Source organism: Protomyctophum parallelum (assembly GCF_964188405.1).
Source record: "Protomyctophum parallelum genome assembly, chromosome: 15".
NCBI classification, from domain to species: Eukaryota; Metazoa; Chordata; class Actinopteri; order Myctophiformes; family Myctophidae; genus Protomyctophum; species Protomyctophum parallelum.
In genome coordinates, this window is record NC_139710.1 from 38,795,665 (window position 1) to 38,815,681 (window position 20,017).

At 43.1% G+C, this 20,017-nt stretch overlaps 1 protein-coding gene across 1 annotated transcript; it reads right to left on the reverse strand.

The window, feature by feature from the left end:
• Positions 1 to 648: 648 nt before the first annotated feature.
• gle1 (GLE1 RNA export mediator) lies at positions 649 to 18,727 on the reverse strand. The gene is made up of 16 exons (XM_083784788.1): positions 18,536 to 18,727; positions 17,398 to 17,700; positions 15,381 to 15,536; positions 14,863 to 15,011; positions 14,260 to 14,320; positions 12,128 to 12,241; positions 11,537 to 11,686; positions 10,945 to 11,170; positions 10,373 to 10,485; positions 9,388 to 9,600; positions 5,739 to 5,929; positions 5,187 to 5,316; positions 4,329 to 4,433; positions 3,677 to 3,759; positions 2,985 to 3,048; positions 649 to 1,146 (listed from the first exon to the last, which is right to left on the reverse strand). The coding sequence occupies exons 1-16, from the start codon at positions 18,632 to 18,634 to the stop codon at positions 1,078 to 1,080; spliced, it is 2,226 nt and encodes a 741-aa protein (XP_083640914.1). The 5' UTR covers positions 18,635 to 18,727; the 3' UTR covers positions 649 to 1,077.
• Positions 18,728 to 20,017: the final 1,290 nt, after the last annotated feature.

Here is a 20,017-nt window from a genome sequence, read left to right on the forward strand (position 1 = left end):
TGAAAAACCCCATGTTTCTGTCAGTGGTTCTCAACCTTTGTCATGTCAGGGACCCCCAAGATTATATGTAATTGGCCGCCGACCGGAAACCCCTTCAGAAGATACTGTTCCAAGGATTTCCCCTGCCTTCACTCTCCATACATCTTGAAAGTAGGCAATGATTTCAATCAAGAAAAGTGACATTTTAATTTAAAATTCTAGGTCAGTTATGCATCGTGTGACGATACTAGGAGATGCATTTACATACAATACATCGAATTGTACAGTTTGTTAATCTGATAACAATCAGCAGTAGTTAAGTGGCATCTTAACTACTACAAAACAATTCTTAAATATGCATGAAAATAAATTTACAACATAGTACTACTGTGTTGTCCAGGGACGTGCAGAGTGTTAGAGGGGGGCAGGGGATGAAATCCCTTAACCCATTTAGGCCTGACGACGAAATAAATAAAAAGTCTTATATGAGAATATATGTTCAAAGATTTGTGCCGTATTTTCACGATTTATCAAAAATAGCAGACCTACGAGCTTGTAGATCTGCTGTATAACAATGCTTAGTTAAAACACCAAAAGGGGTTCCCGCCCAAAATGGGTTAAGAGGGCACTTTTGGACAAATAAATGCGAAAATAGCAGATCTACAAGCTCACAATGAGAGCTTGTAGATCAGCTATTTTCAGGGTGCAACCCAGCACTCTTTAGCTAGTGGAGATGCGGTGTATACGACCTGGATTTCTAAACAAATTTGTTCAGTGCAAAAAACTTAATTTCTTTCACCATGTAGTAAATGCTGCATCCGTGGTCTGGAAATGGCAAGGGCTGAAGCCCCCTTTGATGTCTATATGTGCACGTCCCTGGTGTCGTCTATTATGGTTCGCTGACAAAAGGCTAGTAAAACATTTTCTCTCCGGTCAAAATGAAAGCGGTTAACATTTCATTGGCATAAATTCTAGCTTGCTGACGAAACAAACACTTTGACTTGGAGCATATTAACCCACAGCAAACATGGATACATGGTACTAATGCAGGACTAGGGCCTTCTTCAGCACAGCAAAGCTCTTATGCCTTTCTTCCAATCATGACCTCCAGAAATGGGAGCTGAGCTGGCCTTTGGGCGGAGCGATCTGCCTGCTTCTTAATGACGTCTGTACGGAAAGACACAGAGAAAGGGCCTCAATACAAAACCAGTGTTGTTTTCGACTAGTACTACGACGAAACATTTTCATAGACTACCTTTTTTTCACTGACAAAAACTGGTACATAAAAACAAACCCATGATGACTAAAACTACAACTAAATATACTGACAATTTCGTAAAAAAAAATAAGAACTAGACTAAAATGTTAGGAAGGGACTAGTGGACAAGAGATCCCGTATAAGTCATTTTACACTTGGTTGCATGCTTAAAATAGCAATAGCGTTCGCAGAGCGATAAGCTACAAGCTCGCCGCTGTGAGCTTGTAGATCAGCTGTGTATGATATTGATGTTGAGCATGATATTATTTACCATCATTCCACCATGCATCTGTCAACATGTCCCTTTAATATTAACATTTATTTATTTATTTTTAATTATATTTGATTGACAAATGGGATTTCATAGACATGGTGAATTCTACAGCAAGTGTCAATGTTCTTTTTTTTCCGTACACATAAGTTACTCAACATGTATTTTTAGAATAATATGTAAATTGCCTTGATGGGGGGATGCTATGTTCCATTTTTCCATACAGTATAAGCCGAGTGATGATGTGTCAGGGGAATTATGTTTACTGCAAGTTCAACGTTTGACAAATGCAGCACCCAATCCACACTAGTTGTCTCTCTAATGTTATCTGATGCCTGATGGATCCAAATGAGATGGAGAAATAACCTCCATTTGGACCTCTGGATGGGTGTGAAAGAAATCATGGGTCTGTTATTGCCAGTAAACTAATGGCAGCGTCATTTAAACTTGTGTGCGTAGGCACTGGGCAGCATAGCACAACAGGTTCGTAGGCAGCATAGCACAACAGAGTGAGAGAGAGAGAGAGCATTTCTAGTAGAATAACCCATTTAGACATGAGCACGATTCTCTAAAATCTAAATCCTGACAGTTTTCAGAAAAACCTCATGTTTCGGTCAGTGGTTCTCAAACAATTTCATTGTCAGGTGAAACTGAACGCTCATGAAAGGTAAAGCGATCCAATTCGGAGACCTAGTCCGATTGGCTCCTCTGGCCAATGGGACACCAAGAAGCGACAGGCAAAGCTGCCTGCCCTCTGGCCAATGGGGAAAGCACAACATTGATTCCCAGCTAAACTATAATCGATAAGATCTGTTGACAGCCCTAATTACTGTATCTATTATGTGTAATGTATTGTATTGTATACGCCCATTTCCATGAAGAAGATCCAGACGTGACAGTGAACGTTTAACTCGCGATAAACTCAGTGGGAGCATAATTATTAGTGTATCGTTTTATGTCTAGCGTCTGCTGGACTCCCAAGTGTCCAGTGTTGATTTTTGGCAGCAAAGTTCCATTTTAGTTTGAAGTCCTAGTCTTTGGAATGAAACTTAATTTCGTTTTAGTCATATTTTAGTCACCTGGAATGTTTTAATGTTAGTCTAGTTTTAGTCGACTAAATACCACAAGATTTCAGTCGACTAAATCCACAGTCGATTTGGTCGACTGAAATGTGTTTTGTCGGGCCTTGATGCCGTCGTAATGGCTGATTTTACACTTGCTGAAAAGTTCAGCATGCAACCAAGTTTAAAATGACTTATACTGGATCTCCTGTCCACTAGTCCTTTCCTAACATTTTAGTCTAGTTTTTATTTGTTGACAACATTGTCAATACATTTAGTTTTAGTCATTATAGCTTAGTTTTCATGTAGTTTCCGTCAGTGAAAAATGGTAGCCGACGAACATGTTTTCGTCGTCGTTTTAGTCGACGGAATCAACAGTGGAAGTGTCTCTCATTCAGAAGGACTTAGAACTCACCTCTAGAAATTCCTTGAGTCGAATGACGGAGCCCATTTGCCCTGTACCGGTTACAGCCTCAATCCTGGGAGAGAAACACACACGATAGTTCCAGGTGAAAAACAAACTTTGGTGTCTACAGCCAGGCAACAGTTGCTGGTACGATTCCCCCGTCAGCTTCATTGTTGTTACCACTAAACTAGGTTTGTAACCTATTCTGGTGCGGGAACCCCTTTTGGTGTTTTAAGCATTATGTTACACTTTAGCTTTTGAAAAAAGCTCGTAGCGCGGCACCGAGTGCCGTGCTACAAGCTTGTAGGTCTGCTATGCTTGTAGGTCTGCTATTTATTTATTTTATCGTGAAAATGCGGCACAAATCTTTGAATATATACTGTATTATTTCAGAGTGAAGGTTTTTAACTCAAATCTTTGCTTCTGGGGGGTTCCCTGGAACAACATATTTTCAGATGGGGGTCGGCGGCCAATTACATAACGTTTTGGGGGTCCTTGACATGAAAATGTTTGAGAACGACTGACACAGAAACATGAGGTTTTTCAAGAAAACTGTCAGGATTTAGAAGACATTTGTAGAATCATTTCTCAGGTCTAAATAGGGTTAATATTTACCAAATGGAGCACATTTACATGCAAGCACGATAAATGTATTTTGCCCACATGTTTTCTGGACGTAAAAAGGCTATACCGGCACGCACCTCTGCAAGTACTCCTCCTTGATGAGCAGGATGAGCTTCAAGAACTGCCCCTGATACTGCTTCATCAGAGCGTGGCCACACACCTGTGGGATTTATAATCAGCAACATGGGACACAGTGAGAGGTTTACACCTGGTGTATATACTGTATATATATTTATATAGTATGCATTGCAGTGTTGATTTCGTCGACTAAAACAAAAACGAAAAATGTTCGTCGACAACCTTTTTTCGCTGACAAAAACGAAATAGAAACAAAATGAAAACTAAGCTATGACTAAAACTAAGACTAAATATATTGACAATTTTGTCAATAAATAAGAACTAGACTAAAATGTTAGGATGGGACTAGTGGACAAGAGATCCACTATAAGTCATTTTACACTTGGTTGCATGCTGAAAATACCCGATCTACAAGCTCACAACGTGTCACGCTGCTCACAACCATTACGGCGGCATCGAGGCCCGCCAAAATACATTTTAGTCGACTAAATCACCTGTAGATTTAGTCGACTAAAATCTCATGACATATAGACGACTAAAACTAGACTAACACTAAAACAAAAAACATTCAAAAGACTAGGACTAAAACTAAAATCAAAATTTTGCTGCCAAAAACCAACACTGATGCATTGTATAATGAAGTGAACTCGCCTCCAGGAAGTCAAACAGCAGTGTTGCGGTGATGTCAGCCAGCGGCTCCATGTTCAGCATCTGAGCCAGCCAGCGCCAGCCGTGGTTCAAGCCATGAGGGTCAGGCTTGGAGGAAGCAGGGGCAATACATCAAAATGGAGTCAGAGAACATGGATTTAGCTACTCGACTCTGTTGAGCTGGTTTGCGTTTGTATGTGGCATCTGTCGCAGTGATTGCACATGGTTTATAACAAAAACACAAATAAAATGTCCCTTTTTCACTTTTTTAACTGAAAGAGTTTATGGATTAAAATGTTCCAGAAAATGATGCATGGGAAGTCTTAGCCCTTATCCAATGAAACCAGAGTCATGGAATAAGTCTCACCCCTTATCCAATGAAACCAGAGTCATGGAATAAAGCTCGCCCCTTATCCAATGAAACCAGAGTCATGGAATAAAGCTCGCCCCTTATCCAATGAAACCAGAGTCATGGAAGAAGTCTCGCCCCTTATCCAATGAAAACCAGAGTCATGGAAGAAGTCTCGCCCCTTATCCAATGAAAACAAGTGTCATAGAATAAAGCTTGCCCCTTATCCAATGAAACCAGAGTCATGGAATACGTCTCAGCCCTTATCCAATGAAACCAGAGTATCGGGCACAAGTCTCACCCTCACCCCTTATCCAATGAAACCAGAGTATCGGGGACAAGTCTCACCCCTTATCCAATGAAACCAGAGTATCGGGGACAAGTCTCACCCCTTATCCAATGAAACCAGAGTATCGGGGACAAGTCTCACCCCTTATCCAATGAAACCAGAGTATCGGGGACAAGTCTCACCCCTTATCCAATGAAACCAGAGTATCGGGGACAAGTCTCACCCCTGTCTTGGGGCCGTAGGGCCATCTCTGCTGTATGGTGGCGGCGTACAGGCGGATCATTCCAGACATTCTCTTCAGGAAGGCGTCCTGACCTTCGACCCCGTTGTCATCTACACGGTATCCCAGAACCCTGTAGATGTGAGAACCACATGCTTGTGACACAGACAGGATAGACCCCATAAGAACCCAGAACCCTGTGTTGGTGTGAGTTTTTGACATTTCTCTCAAATGCAATTTTGAAGAAAAAAATATGGAACATAACATCTCTCCTCTCCTCCGCATCATCAGTGCCCACTGCCCATACCAGACGCCGAAAGGGCCTGTCTGTGTGGAGTTTGCATGTTCTCCCCGTGTCCCCTAGGGTAGGTACCCTCAAATGTTCTCCCTGTGTCCCCTAGGGTAGGTACCCTCACATGTTCTCCCCGTGTCCCCTAGGGTAGGTACCCTCACATATTCTCCCCGTGTCCCCTAGGGTAGGTACCCTCACATGTTCTCCCCGTGTCCCCTAGAGTAGGTACCCCGTGTCCCGTGCGATAAGGGCACTACACTTACCTCTGGTAGTCCTCGACAGAGGTGCCGTCCTTCATAGGGGGGTAGTGGGGCACTGCGTAAGGGCACTTCTTGTGCAGGTGGGCCAGGATGAGCTCTCCCACGTTGGGGTGTTTCTCCCAAACCCCCGACGCCACCGCGGCGATGGGGAAGGCCGCTTCGTGGTGAGACGCCACCTCCTCTTCTCCTTGTTTCTAAAAAAAGATTTTAGAAGCTTTAGAATACTTTCCTGGGGGGGGTGGTCTTTATGCGTGTAATATGTGGTTTTTAGATCATTTAGAATTTTAGATTGTATCAGTGAGGCCCAGTGTCTCTGGTGTCATGGACACTGGGCTCACTGCTAAAATCTAAATGATCTAAAACCACATATTACACACATAAAGACCCACAGGAAAGTGTTAATCTTCACGTCATTAATTTTTTTTTGCAAAAAGGGTGAAGTGTCCCTTAAACTAGACCGGTGCACGGCGGCTATTCTGTATTTAAGTCCGACGTCATTATGTAGTCCTACGTTACGTCCGGGTCCAAGTGGCACCAGCTCCCGTCCGCTTCTCATTTTAAATAGAATATTGTAAATAGAATATCTAAACGCGTGAATCTTTTTACAATAAAGGAAGCCATTGAGGGTTAAAATGGGTCTTAATGCTTCCAACTAGAGTAGAATTATTAATGTTCTGTACAAGTGTCCATGACAAAGAAAATATATGATGTGGAGACAATAAAGAATATTATTATCACAAGTAAAATGCATGAAGCGAACGCAGCTGTTGTGGCAGACAAAGACTTTTTTTTGTCTCTTTTTTTTTTTAACGTTTTCTAGTGTGTGTATGTGTGTGTGTGTGTGTGTGTGACGTGTGTGCATGTGTGCGTGCATGCTTTTTTGTGTGTGATACATTCAATTATTATTTAAGGTGGTAACAGTTCATTTGCTCAGTACAATATATTTTCGGGGGCATATTTAGAATGTGTTCAGGGTTGAGTATGTTGAATCTAGTTTGCATTAATGAGGATTTAGTTGACACAATGAAATTAAATGGAGATAGTATTCAGTGTGGGGCAGACGGCCTGTCACAGCCAGATTTGGGAGACCAGTAGCTTTGTTGTTGCAAGGAAAGCGGTAAAATGAGACTTTCGTGGTTGTTTTCGTCTCAGATTTAGTCCGATGGAGGAACACAGTATATCTCTATGGGGACACAAAAGCGACACAAAAGTAGAACCCGGAAGTATCTCTGGAGGGGGCGGTCACGTCACGGCTAAAATACTGAATTGAGCACAGTCAGTAAGGATGGAAGTTGGAGATCCATGCTCCACCCGGCTATGCAATACCCGTGTCAGAGTACCCGTTCCACCCATCTGTCTCTGTCCCTTTTATGCCCATATATGGAGATTTCTGTATCTGTCTCTCTGTGTCCCTTTATTCCTATAACTATATAACTAAGGACCCCCAAGATTAGTATGTAATTGGCCGCCGACCCCCATCTGGAAATATGTTGTTCCAGGGACCCCCCCAGAAGCAACGATTTGAGTTAAAAACGTTGGCTCTGAAAGAATATATATATATATATTCAAAGATTTGCACTACATTTTCATGATTTTTCAACAATAGCAGACCTACAAGCTCGTAGCGCGGCACTCGGTGCCGCGCTATGAGCTTGTAGATCTGCTATTTTTTTCAATAGCTAAAGTATAACATAATGCTTAAAACACCAAAAGGGGTTCCCGTACAGAATGGGCTAATCTCAATGTGACGTCATGGAATCGACGGGTGAGGTCCACTGGCGGAGCCTGACCAGAGCCTTTTGTGGCGGTTCTGGACAACTGTGTATGTGACCCACTCGACACCGGGCACCGCACTCCCTGTGACAGATTTGAAGTCCGTGGGGCGAACAGTTCTTGAGTTACGTAACAAGAGACGTGGTGCATTTATAGATATTTCTACACTGCAGTATTTATATTAACCCATTTTGGGCGGGAACCCCTTTTGGTGTTAGCTTTATGTTATGCTTTAGCTATTGAAAAATAGCAGATCTACAAGCTCATAGCGCGCCACCGAGTGGCGCGCTACGAGCTTGTAGGTCTGCTATTTTTGAAAAATCGAAGAACGACTGACATAGAAAACTGTCAGGATGTAGAAGACATTTCTTTAATCTGATCTCAGGTCAGAATGGGTTAAGTGAATGTCTGGAATGTACTTCTCATCTAGTATCTAGGATGGTGATCCAGAAATATAAATTTCAAGCCCCGATTAGGAGTGTTTTATTCAGAAGGCGACAGCTCATGTTTGCCAATGTTGAAATTCTATACTGGTGTCGTCATTGGGGTTTGGGAGCCCCCTAGTGGCTTCCCTGCACACCTGCACGCAATGCTTGTACACAGAGAGTTATATATTCAATTATTCAGTGGTTCGCAATCTTCTTTGACCCAAGACCCAAAAACCTCTTAAACATTTGTTTTATATTTTATGGAATTCCTTTGATTTTTCATTGATTTCTTCTTTTGGGTTGCATTGTATGCTCTCAAGAGTTAAAGTATTGTTAAACATTACATCATTACAAGAAGTCTACACAATTAGAGAATGTAGAAGAATTGTTTTGATTAACATTTGCCTGTTATCTCTCCTATGGATGGTACCACATCAATACAGCATGGAATCTTATCCAACATCAACTAAATATTAGTTTATTTTAGGTCTTTGAGGCTAAATCTCATCAAATGGTGGTCCGTGGCTCAAATAAATGCTGAATAATAAATGCAATGGTTCCCAAAGTGGGGTCCTGGGACCCCTAGGGGTCTTTGAGACTTCCAGGGGGTCCCCAGCTAAATGATAGTTAGGAATCAAATGGACCCTTATGGGTCTGTAAGTCAGAGAATGTACAAATGGAACCAAATGGACACTAACGGGTCCATTTGGTTCCATTTTGTACACTCTCAGAGTTAAATTAACATTCATTTTACAATATATATCGGGGTCCCAGAGATAGAAATGCCATTAAACGGGGGTCCGTAGCCTAATTCAGGTCAAACCTGGGAATTCTTGAAATTAAAAAAAAAAAATTGGTGAAAATCAACGTCTTCTCTTATGGGGCTTCCTTGGCATATATTTTCTAATGGGGGGTCGGCAGGCTAATGAGTGTCAATTTTGGGGGTCCTTGACATGAAAAAGTCTGGTAACAACTGTAATAATGGGCCTCGATATTGAAAAGCGTTAACCTGTTTAGACCTACCATCGATTCTACAAAAAGTCTTCTAAATCCTGACAGTTTTCTGAAAAACCCATGTTTCTATGCCAGTGGTTCTCAAACATTTTCATGTCAAGGACCCCAAATATATATGTAATTGGCCGCAAACCCCCATCTGAAAATATGTTGTGTCCCCCCCCCCCCCCCCCCCTCAGAAGCAAAGATTTGAGTTAAAAAACGTTCGCTGTGAAAGAATATATATTCAAAAGGTTTGCGCCACATTTTCACGATTTCTCAAAAATAGCAGACCTACAAGCTATGAGCTTGTAGATCTGCTATTTTTCAATAGCTTAAGTATAACATAATGCTTTAAAACACCAAAAAGGGGGTTCCCCTCCCACCCAGAATGGTGGTTGAAAACCCCACTGTTCCACACAACAAACGGGCCCGACCGGGCACTAGTAGTCACTCACCACAAACTTCTCGGCCAGCTTGTAGCTGACGTACTCCAGGCCCTTGGGGTGCTGCGAGGTGGACACGGACTTCCCCGCCGACACCACGGAGCGCCCGCACAGCAGCTTGTCAATCTTGTCAAAGATCTCTTTGAGCAGCGAGCCAGACGTGCTGGAGATCTGACTGACTGGGATGGTGGCCGCTTTCTGGAGCTCCATTCTTAACTTCTTCGTCTGAATCCATAAAAAATATATATATATAAAATAAAGAAGGATTCGTACACAGTTGTTGATTTAGATTTGACAGCAACCAGCACATCAGGAGCAATTAGGGGTTCAGTGTCTTGCTCAAGGACACTTCGACACTAACTCTATTCTACCGCTTGACAGCCAGAAGGGTCATGTGAACGTTTATAGTGAAATGTGTGTTGGGAAACCCTTTCCAATCCAATCCACTTTATTTATATAGCAGCACATTTTACAACGCAAGGTTAACATTAAAGGAGAATTCCATAATACAAGGTTTTCTTACTTTTATTTGTAGTTGTTACGTAAAAGTGCATTATTGGCTAAGCCTATTTCCCCTACCATAAGCCCTCAATGGGGGTTGGGTTTTTGTGCTAATTCACTTATTTCCATCTAAATAAGTAGTAAAGTGTGCCGCTTGGGGTACTATTTACATTATGAAGACAGGATATATACAAAAACGGACGTTTCTACTCTGCCACAATGTTATGCTGCCCACACGGGCAGATGCAAAAGATACAAAGATGCTCACAGACAGTGTATTTGTAGGCTAGTCGTTAAGCAGCAGGAGGACGTTAGTTAGCAGCTCAACCACTGAAACAAAAACAATCTTTAACAATCTCTTTAAATAGTCCTTGTAGTAAGAGTTATTCCGTGTGCATACGTAGAGCCCATTGCTACTCCATTCCATGGCACCGTGGGTGTGCAATGTTGTACAACATAAATACAGAATTGCGTGTACATGAATGCATGAGCCCACCTGCATATCCTTTGGGTCGTTGAGGTCCTCAAATAACTGTGCACAGCGCACAGCGTTGGCCTGCAGCTCCTTGTACCATTTCAGAGTGCTCTCTTCAGCTTTGGTCTGCAGACCTGTGGAAAGGAGAACCGTTACAAACCCTCCCTCTGAAAACCTTAGCATATATATATCAAATCTTTGTTTCTAATATTTTTTTAGATGGTGTTGGCGGCCAAATGGATATCATTTTGGGGGGTCCTTGACAAGAAAATGTTTGAGCAGCATTAACGGTTGCATTAAACAATAAAACAAATTATATAAGCTCGTAGCGCGGCACCCGCGCTATGAGCTTGTAGATCATTAGCTAAAGTACAACATAATGCTTAAAACACCAAAAGGGGGTCCAGAATGGTTTAAAAACCAGGAAGAGACTTCTTGGTCTTGCCACTCGTGGGCAAGAAGCAACTTTGTGACACGACAGTGTGGATGCAGTCTCTCTCTCTCTCTCTCTTCCAACTCCCCTGACGATGACCCAAATGAACCACACACCGCCCCGTCTGTCTGTTTTAACTCGACTGCGACGACGGTCTCACCTCTCCGCTGTGCCTTCTCCTTGGCTGCGATGGCCGCCTTCTTCCTCTGCTCCTCCTGCTGCGCGTGCAGCTCTGCCTGCACCTGGCGGGCCTCGTGGTCCTGCTGCTCCTTGGCCTTCCTCTCCTGGGCCTTGGCCGTCTCCTCCTGCGTCAGACGGACCAGAGCGCGCATCTCATGGAGGGCCCGCTCTGCTACGGCCATGTCCTCCACGCTGGGGAACTCACCCTGGGAACCATACATTGATATGTTGTTGGGCGATTAGCCCGGAGCATTAAGACATCACCGCCAGTATGATGGCCTCCATATATATTTTTTTAAATCCTTTTTTTCCCTACGTTTCTTTTTTTTTAATGTTCTAATGTGTGTGTGTGTATGACTGTATGTGTGTGTGTGTGTGTGTGTGTGTGCATGCGTATTTTTTTGTGTGTGATACAGCTGCGCCCTCTAGTGGCGGGCGGGTGGTGTCACAGCGTGACACAGACAGACAGACAGACAGACAGACAGTCAGTCAGACAGACAGACAGACAGACGACACAGACAGACAGACAGTCAGTCAGTCAGACAGACAGACAGACAGACAGACAGACAGACCTCATTGGTGGTGCGCACCACCTCGGACACCTGGGAGCAGAGCTGGTTGCCGCGGGTGATGTAGGCGGGGAGGTCTGGCGGGGCGGGGCCCGTGGTCTGGGCCTGCACGGCGGCCGGCTCCAGCAGCTGGTTGAGCTGCAGCACCTCCTCCTGGATGGTTTGGAGTTTTAGTCATAGTCTCTTTGAACAGTTTACATATAGTTTTAGTCACATTCGACTAAATATCGTAAGATTTTAGTGGACTAAATCTACAGTTTATTTAGTCGACTAAAATGGATTTCGGGCGGGCCTTGATGCCGTTGTAATGACTGATTTTACACTTGGAAAATAGCCTACAAATAGCCTACAAATAGTCTACAAGCTCACAACGCGTCGCAGATCGGCTATTTTCAGTATGCAACCAATATTGTAAAATTACTTATAACTGGATCTCTTGTACGCTAGTCCCCATCTAACATTTTAGTCTAGTTTTTATTTGTTGACAAAAGTGTCGATATATTTAGTCTTAGTTTTAGTCATCACAGCTTAGTTCGGGTCCAAACACGACCCAAACACAAGTGTTTCCCCGTTTTTTTTCTCCTTCTCCAGTACCTGGATGGTGTTGAGGTTGCGCAGCCTGTCGCGGCCCTCCGACTGCCGCGTCCGCTCCGACTCGGCATCGCGCACACGCTGCTGCTCCGCCTCCCTCAGCCGCAGGTTCAGGATCTGGGGGGGGGGGGGGCACGTACGGGACGGTGAAATAATAATAGGGTTACACTTGAAAATTGTCATTATTCATCATCATCATTGCGACCGAAGGTCGCACACTTACTACAAACACTACAAAACGTGCAGCCAATGAAACGCGACGCGACACTCCGGCACCGTTAACCCGGTCGATTGCACATTTTTGCACGCACACTCCCTGGATGCCAACGATGGACTTCTGCCACAGATTTTCCAGAACGGCCTGTTATAGCGCCACCAGGAGGCCGACTTTTGTAAAAACACATTTTTGGATATTACTCCTCCAGATTCTGTCCAAAAATCCTGCAAATCGTTACATAGTATCTCTATAGTCATGTGTGCAAGACATATCTGTCCGATATTTCATATTCCATCCTAATTGGCTAATATTGGCTTGCAAAGTTTGCAGGATTGGCCCGTTTCGAACAAAAAGCGTCAAATCATGAACAATTTACGTGAAATCTTTCACAGACTTTCCTACTAGGCTGAGGAATATATCCCACCCTTTTCATTTCATTTTGTTCGACTAAATCAACTGTAGATTTAGTCGACTAAAATCGTATGATATTTAGTCGACTGAAACTAGACTAACACTAAAACATTCCAGGTGACTAAGGGCGCTTTCACACCGGACATGTTTGGTTCGTTTAAAACGAACCATGGTCCGCTTACCCCTTTGGTTCGGTTGGTGTGAACGTGCATACGAACTCTGGTGCGGATCAAAGAAACGAACCATGGTCCGCTAAAAAAGGCCGGACTCGGTTCGCTTCCAAACGAACCACGGTGCGCTTCGTTACTGGTGTGAATGCATTCGGACTTTATAGAGGACCAAATACAGGACGATAGGCAAAATAGCCGTCGGGCGTCGGCATGTGTGAGGCTGCATTAATAATTATAGTTATAAAAGCATGTATTTTTTTACGGGGATCATATGACAGCTGACAGTCTGATTTTAATAGTAGACGCATACAGTATATGTCGAGGCGCAGCGCAGCATACGAGGTTCACATGCGCAAAATGTACAAGTTATCGACATGGAATGGTGTACGGTATGGCACACGATGTTAGCTTGTAGATCTGTTTATTTTAAGCATGCGCCTGCCGCCGCCACGCAAAGTTATGACAAAGCATGCGAATCTGCGATGCACGAGTCTTCATGCGAGTTTCTCTTTCAACTCGTGTCCCCTCCTTTTTGTGTGTGTGTGTGTGTGTGGGCGCGTGGGCGCGCACGCACACGAGGGGACTGGGGGAGAGACCCATATATTTATATGGGAGAGACGCAGAGACAGAGAAATATTTAAAATCATCCATGTCGCGCAGGCCGCAGGTATCGAGAAAAAGCCAATGTTAAATAAGCTATACACAGGTGGTCCCAAATGATTAATTGATTACATCACTATAGCAAAAGACGTAAAACTAGGTCAACTCAATTAGCTGCAGCGGAGCTGTTCTGACTTGAAGCTCAATAACCAACTGACCAAACCGTAAGATGACATGGAAATGCCCGCCGCGGCGCCGATTTGATGCGCAGAAATAACATGGGTGAAGGTGCACACATGGAAGAAAAGTCCTTTTTATCGGGGATACCTTGTTGTAGGCTATACGTCTCCGTGAATTTATGCATCAGCATTCAGCAGCAAGCACATTATTGTTCAAACACCTGCTCCTCTGTTCATCTACCAAAAATTGTAGACAGTGATTTCCCCTCATGTTCTTTTCCCCCTCACTATTTGGTTCGCTTAACATGTCCACGTGTCATTTGTTTACATATTTGGTACGCTTTACAAAGTCCAGTGTGAACACCAAACGGACCAAAATCAAAATGCAAATATTTGGTCCTTGGTCCTTGATCCGGACCTTCTAAGCGAACTTTGGGTGTGAAAGCGCCCTAAAATATGACTAAAACTAAATGAAAACTATTCAAGAGACTACGACTAAGAACTAAAATTTGCTGCCAAAAAAACACCAGTGCACACAACACAGACCATCCATCCTACCTTCATCCTGTGTCTTTGCTCTTCCTTCAGCTTCTCATGGCGCCCGATGCTCTCTTTGGTTCTGCCAGAGAAACAGAAACAGAGCTTTTTGATCAGGCCACGGACGGGACGGGACGGTGATATAATCCTAGGGTTACACTTGAAAACGTGCTTCAAAGAAATCTGTTTCTATGTCAGTGGTTCTCAAAGTCATTCATGCCCAAGACCCCGCAAAATGTGTATGTATTTGGCCACTGACCCCCCTTCTGAAAATATGTTGTTCCAGGGATCCTCCAGAAGAAAATATTTGAGTTAAAAATGATTGAAAGAATATATATATATATATATATATATATATATATATATTTACATTTTTAACTCAAATCTTTGATTCTGGTGGGTCTACTCTCTGGAACAACATATTTTCAGATGGGGGTCGGCGGACAATTGCATATATTTTTGGGGGTCCTTGACATAAAAACGACTGATAGGGTCATAGGGTTTTTCAGATAACTGTTAGGATTTAGAAGACGTTTGTAGAATCGGCCTCAGGTCTAAATGGGTTTAAAAACAAACATAAGGAACACATTTGAATAATGATGATGTTTAGCATACAGTACGTACTCTCTGTTCATCATGTCCATCATGCTCTGGTGCTCCTGTCGCTGCTTCAGTTCCATCAGCTCCTCGAAGCGTTTCAGCTGCTCAGACTCGCGGTTGGCCACGGAGGCCACCAGACGCTCCTGCATCTCCTGACGAAGATTCAGCTCCGTCTGCACACACACACACACACCACACACACACACACACACACACACACACGGTTCAGAGTCTTGCTCAAGGACACTTTGACACTAACTCTGGGGGGAGCCCACAGGGATCGAACTGGGAACCTTGCGGTTGTCTATTGGTGCTTTAAGCATTACGTTACACTATGAGCTTGTAGATCTGCAATTTTTTGAAAAACTGTGAAAAGTATGGCGCAAATCTTTGAATAATATATATATATTCTTTCAGAGCGAACGTTTTTAAACTCAAATCTTTGCTTCTGGGGGGCCAATTAAATAATAATTCTGTGGGTCCTTGACATGAAGTAGTTTGAGAAACAATTTCAGAAAAAGTGAATAGATTTCGTTAACAACCTTGGCCTTGGCACGGTGCTTCTCTTCGCATATGCGGATGCAGCCAGCTGTCTGCGTAGCTCTGGGAGAGACCAGCGAGATGGTGGGCGTTGGTGGCCGACTGGACACGGGACTGAGACCCTCTCCGGGACCACTCCTCCCATCGTCAGCAACAACCTGCAGAAGATCATTAATTAGGCCTGTCACAATTATTATTACCACAATCGTCTCATTGCATCTATTTGAGTTAATCGCCATTTGTATTTGTATTTATTTATTCAGCACAGTATAAAAACAACAGTGAACATATAAATATGAGAAGGGTAAGGTGCTAGGCTGAGGCAAAAAAGCCCAAGGGGCTTATACGAGGCCTCTACCTATATAGATTAAAATGAAACATGTACATGAGATATAGAATATCCAGAAAACATGATTGCAGTATATAAAACATAAACAAAACAACAAAACAAAAACACAAGAACATGATTAGATTAGCTATCATTTTGTCATAATCATCATAATAGTTTCCATGTTGAACATTTGTGATACATTAACTTATTTTGGGGCGGGAACCCCTTTTGGTGTTCTAAGCATTGTTATACTTTAGCTATTGAAAAATAGCAGATCTACAAGCTCATTTGTGCCGCGCTACGAGCTTGTAGGTCTGCTATTTTTGAAAAATCGTGAAAATGCGGCACAAATCTTTGAATATATATTCTTTCAAAGCGAACGTTTTCTTTTTTTTTTTTTTATCCCACGATTTTGTAACCCATTTTTCACCCCTGTGTCAATCATCTAATGTGATCCTGGGCTAACACACCCTCCACCAACCTAGTCCCCATATATGGGGGACAAGGGGAGAGCAACGGACTTGAACTCATGCTTCCTTCATGCCTGAGTGTCCAAGTTGCTCCTTTACACCTGACAGGGGGGAGTTTCCCTGGTTGGACGTAACGCGTGGAAGGAACACGTTATTCCAACCAGTTCCTTTCCCCTCCATCAGGCGCCCCGGCTGGCCAGGGGGAGGCAGTTTAGTGACCAGCGAACGTTTTTAACACATTTTTTTTGCTTCTGAGGGGTTCGTGGAATATCATATTTTCAGATGGGGGTCGGTGGCCAATTGAATATCGTTTTTGGGCTTCTTCACAATATTGAGCACCACTGATACAGAAACATGGGTATTTCAGGAAAAAAAACAGATTTCTTTTAAATTTCAACGTCATGCCTTAATGACGAAAAGGCCTTCCAAAATAGGAACGTATTGTAAGTTGTAATCACTGATCAACGCAAGTGTCATCTTGTTGGCTTGTGGTGGACACTTTTGTTTTTGCCACGGATGTACCAAACGACCGGACGATAATATATAAACACTTAAAGAGCTACTGTAGCCCCCGAATGACCATAACAGGTCTGTAACTCTGAGACTGAACTAAATGGACGGTGGTCCATTTGTACACTCTGCTTGCAAATAAACCATTTGAGAACCAATAATAATAATAATAATAATCTGATAATGTGCCTTATTAGTGTCATAAATCTGTGTCAGAAGGAAGAAAACGCGGAGACTTGACATTCAAGTAATTGGCTTTTTGTTATAATCAAAATAAGAACACTGACATGACACATTTTGTCCGTGTAGTGTACGGACATTATTGATGAATGAATGTGACAAAGATATTCAGACCAGGGATGTAAATAGGTCTTCAATGTAATGAGTCCCAGGGACATTTTATGAGTTAGGAGTCATATTTTGCCATTTTTACAAATTTGACATTTCATTTCATATGGTTATAATGTGGTTATATCCATGTAGAAAACAGAAGAGGAAATGATTATTATAATTAAAGCTAGCAAAATAAACTAGAATATAAAAAAAACAGTACAGTAGTGCATCCCGTGGATGCAGAGGTCGTTGTTTTATTGCTTCCCTTAAACTATAAACTGCGTTTTGGAATGCAAAATGCACCCCATTTTTAATCTCTGGAAGACCCAGGGGGGGAAAAAAGTTTCAAGTGAACGGGGAGATCGCGCGACTTGCCTGTTCCGTGTCAGTCTTTGAGGAAAGGGCCACAACATGTGGAGTGGATGATGAAAGACCACCGAGGTTTGGTGGAGGAGGAGGGGTTGCTGTTGTTGACAACGACAGAACTGGGCTCAGAGACAGTGGCGATGATGACGGGATCTCCTCACACGGACTGGAGTCACGGGAGACATATCCTCCTCCTCCCAGGGAGCAGGCCTTATTGCTGTTGTTCTGGTGCACTCTGGGACTGAGTCTTTTCAAGATGAACCCGGACAGAGGGGACAAGCTGGGGACATCGTTGTAACCCGCTAAAATATCCTGTACGGGACACAGACGCACACACACAGGGATTTTTTTTTTGATTGAAATCTTTATTAACAGTTTGTAGAATTTACAGTACATTTTAAGCACAAACTCAATACAAAGATGAGGGATATGCAGTCATTTCGGACTTCAACGCAATCTAAAAATAATCTGATGGACCGGTGTATAAATGGTGGATCTATAATATATATACACACACACACACACACACACACACACAGTGTGGGTTCCAGGTGGTCCCCAGCTAAATGATGTAAGAGTTGGTAAACAAATGGACTCTTGTAGATCTTTAACTCTTGAGAGTGGAAAATGAAACCAAATGGACCCGCTTTACGCCCTCAAGAGTTAAATTATTGTTAACAATCTGCATTACTTCATTTACAGGAAGTACAAGCATGTTTGTAAAATAATTGTTATTTTGATCAACGTTTGCCTGCGGTTATCTCTCCTAATGGTAACAATGGTTGCCTGCTGTTATCCTATCCAACGACAACCAAATATTCTTTCGTTTTTGGGGTCTGAGAGGCTAAATGTCATCAAACGGTGGTCTGTGACTTAAATGGCGAATAAATAATGATTATGGACCTTCATTGGTATGAAAAGGGTTGAAAACCACTGCATTGATAATAAGTTAGCGCGTAACTAACTCGACTTAGGGAAGATTACTCTGGGGAAGATAATAAGAAGTCATGTTTTCTGGAAGCTAGCTAGCTGTTTAATACTTAGCCCTGGTCCAGTGCTTACAGCGAGTCTCTCTCTGACAGAGAGAGACTCGCTGTAAGCACTGGACCAGGGCTATTTAATACTCAATACTAGCAACCTTACTCACCTCGCCCTTTTCTGGCCACTCCGTATTATATTTGAGTTTTCCTTTTGATGAGTTTTTCAAGGCATCTAATGTTTCCCATCGTAGACTTTCAGCAGGCATGATGATGATGATGATGATGATGGGATCTTAAAACTGAGCTGTGGAAACGTTGAAGCGGCTAGCACAGAGAGTATGGGGGCTAGCAAGGCTGAGGCTAGCCGGGGGCCGGAAACAAGTTCAAACAACCCAGATGCAATAACAGTCCGACGTGCAACTGTATGAACGTGAGTATGGTTCCGGGCTATCTATGGGTTACTCCTTTTATTTGACTATAAAGTCGGTTAAAAAAATGTAGAGCTGGGAAAGAATACATATGGATGGATGGATGGATGGATTGATAGATGGATGGACGGATGGACGGAAGGATCCTCTCCTCTCCTCTCCTCCTCTCTCTCTCTCTCTCTCTCTCTCCTCTCCTCTCCTCTCCTCCTCTCTCTCTCTCTCTCTCTCTCTCTCTCCTCTCCTCTCCTCTCCTCTCCCCTCCCCCTCTATCTCTCTCTCTCTCTCTCTCTCTCTCTCTCTCTCTCTCTCTCTCTCTCTCTCTCTCTCTCTCTCTCTCTCTCTCTCTCTCTCTCTCTCTCTCTCTCTCTCTCTCTCTCTCTCTCTCTCTCTCTCTCTCCCCCCTCCTCTCCTCTCCGAACTGTTATGGTCATTCAGGGCTATCTCTTCATATTATTGTCAGCTCATTTTGTAGGCCTATGCCCGTTTTTTTTTTTTTTAAATGTCCACCACAAGCCAGCATAGCAATGACCCCCGGTCAGCTTTAATACATAGTTTTGTTACATTAGAGTAACAAATGAACAGATCATTGAACTGCGTGGGTTTGGGAAACTTTAATTCTATAGTTTATTCAGAAGTCTTATTTTGAATCGTCTTTCATCCATATTCTTCAGGAAGCATACACTAAATTCACTGCCTGGGACCTTCATTTCAAGTACCACCAAATTGACACCAATCAACCCCCATTTGAAAAGACACCAAACTATCATTTAGCTGCAGGACCCCCAGGAACTCTTTCAAGGACCCCTGGGGGTCGCCGGACCCCACTTTGGGAACCACTGTCTTACAGTGATCCAGCTTTTTTTTAAAACAAAGAGTGGCTAGAGCTTAGGATCAACATCGCTGCAGCCTGCAGTCAGAGAACAGAACACATTGGAAGAGGGAGAAACAATTACTGTATATAAAATGGATTAAACTATAATAATAACTAGAAAAAGTGCCCTTCTGGGCACAGGTCTCCACCAGGATAGGATTGTAGGACATTGCAGCTTGCCTTCATCTGGTGGTTGGATAAAAGGGCAACAAAAGTAAACTAGGGAGTTGGCATACAAAGTTATCCACAGATCCGTGCAGTTAGAGGTAAAAACACTTTTCGGCCAGTTATAGCGCCACCTTGAGGCTGAGTTGAAATTGTTCATGTGGCATTTCTTCCTCGGCCTAGTG

Excerpts from the sequence above, each read along its gene's own strand:
- gle1 (XM_083784788.1), bottom strand. The coding sequence starts at position 18,634 with ATGCCTGCTGAAAGTCTACGATGGGAAACATTAGATGCCTTGAAAAAC. Across the intron at positions 15,537-17,397 it reads CAAAGACTGACACGGAACAG|GTTGTTGCTGACGATGGGAG; the intron begins GCAAGTCGCGCG and ends GATCTTCTGCAG. Across the intron at positions 5,317-5,738 it reads TCTGTCGAGGACTACCAGAG|GGTTCTGGGATACCGTGTAG; the intron begins GTAAGTGTAGTG and ends TCACATCTACAG.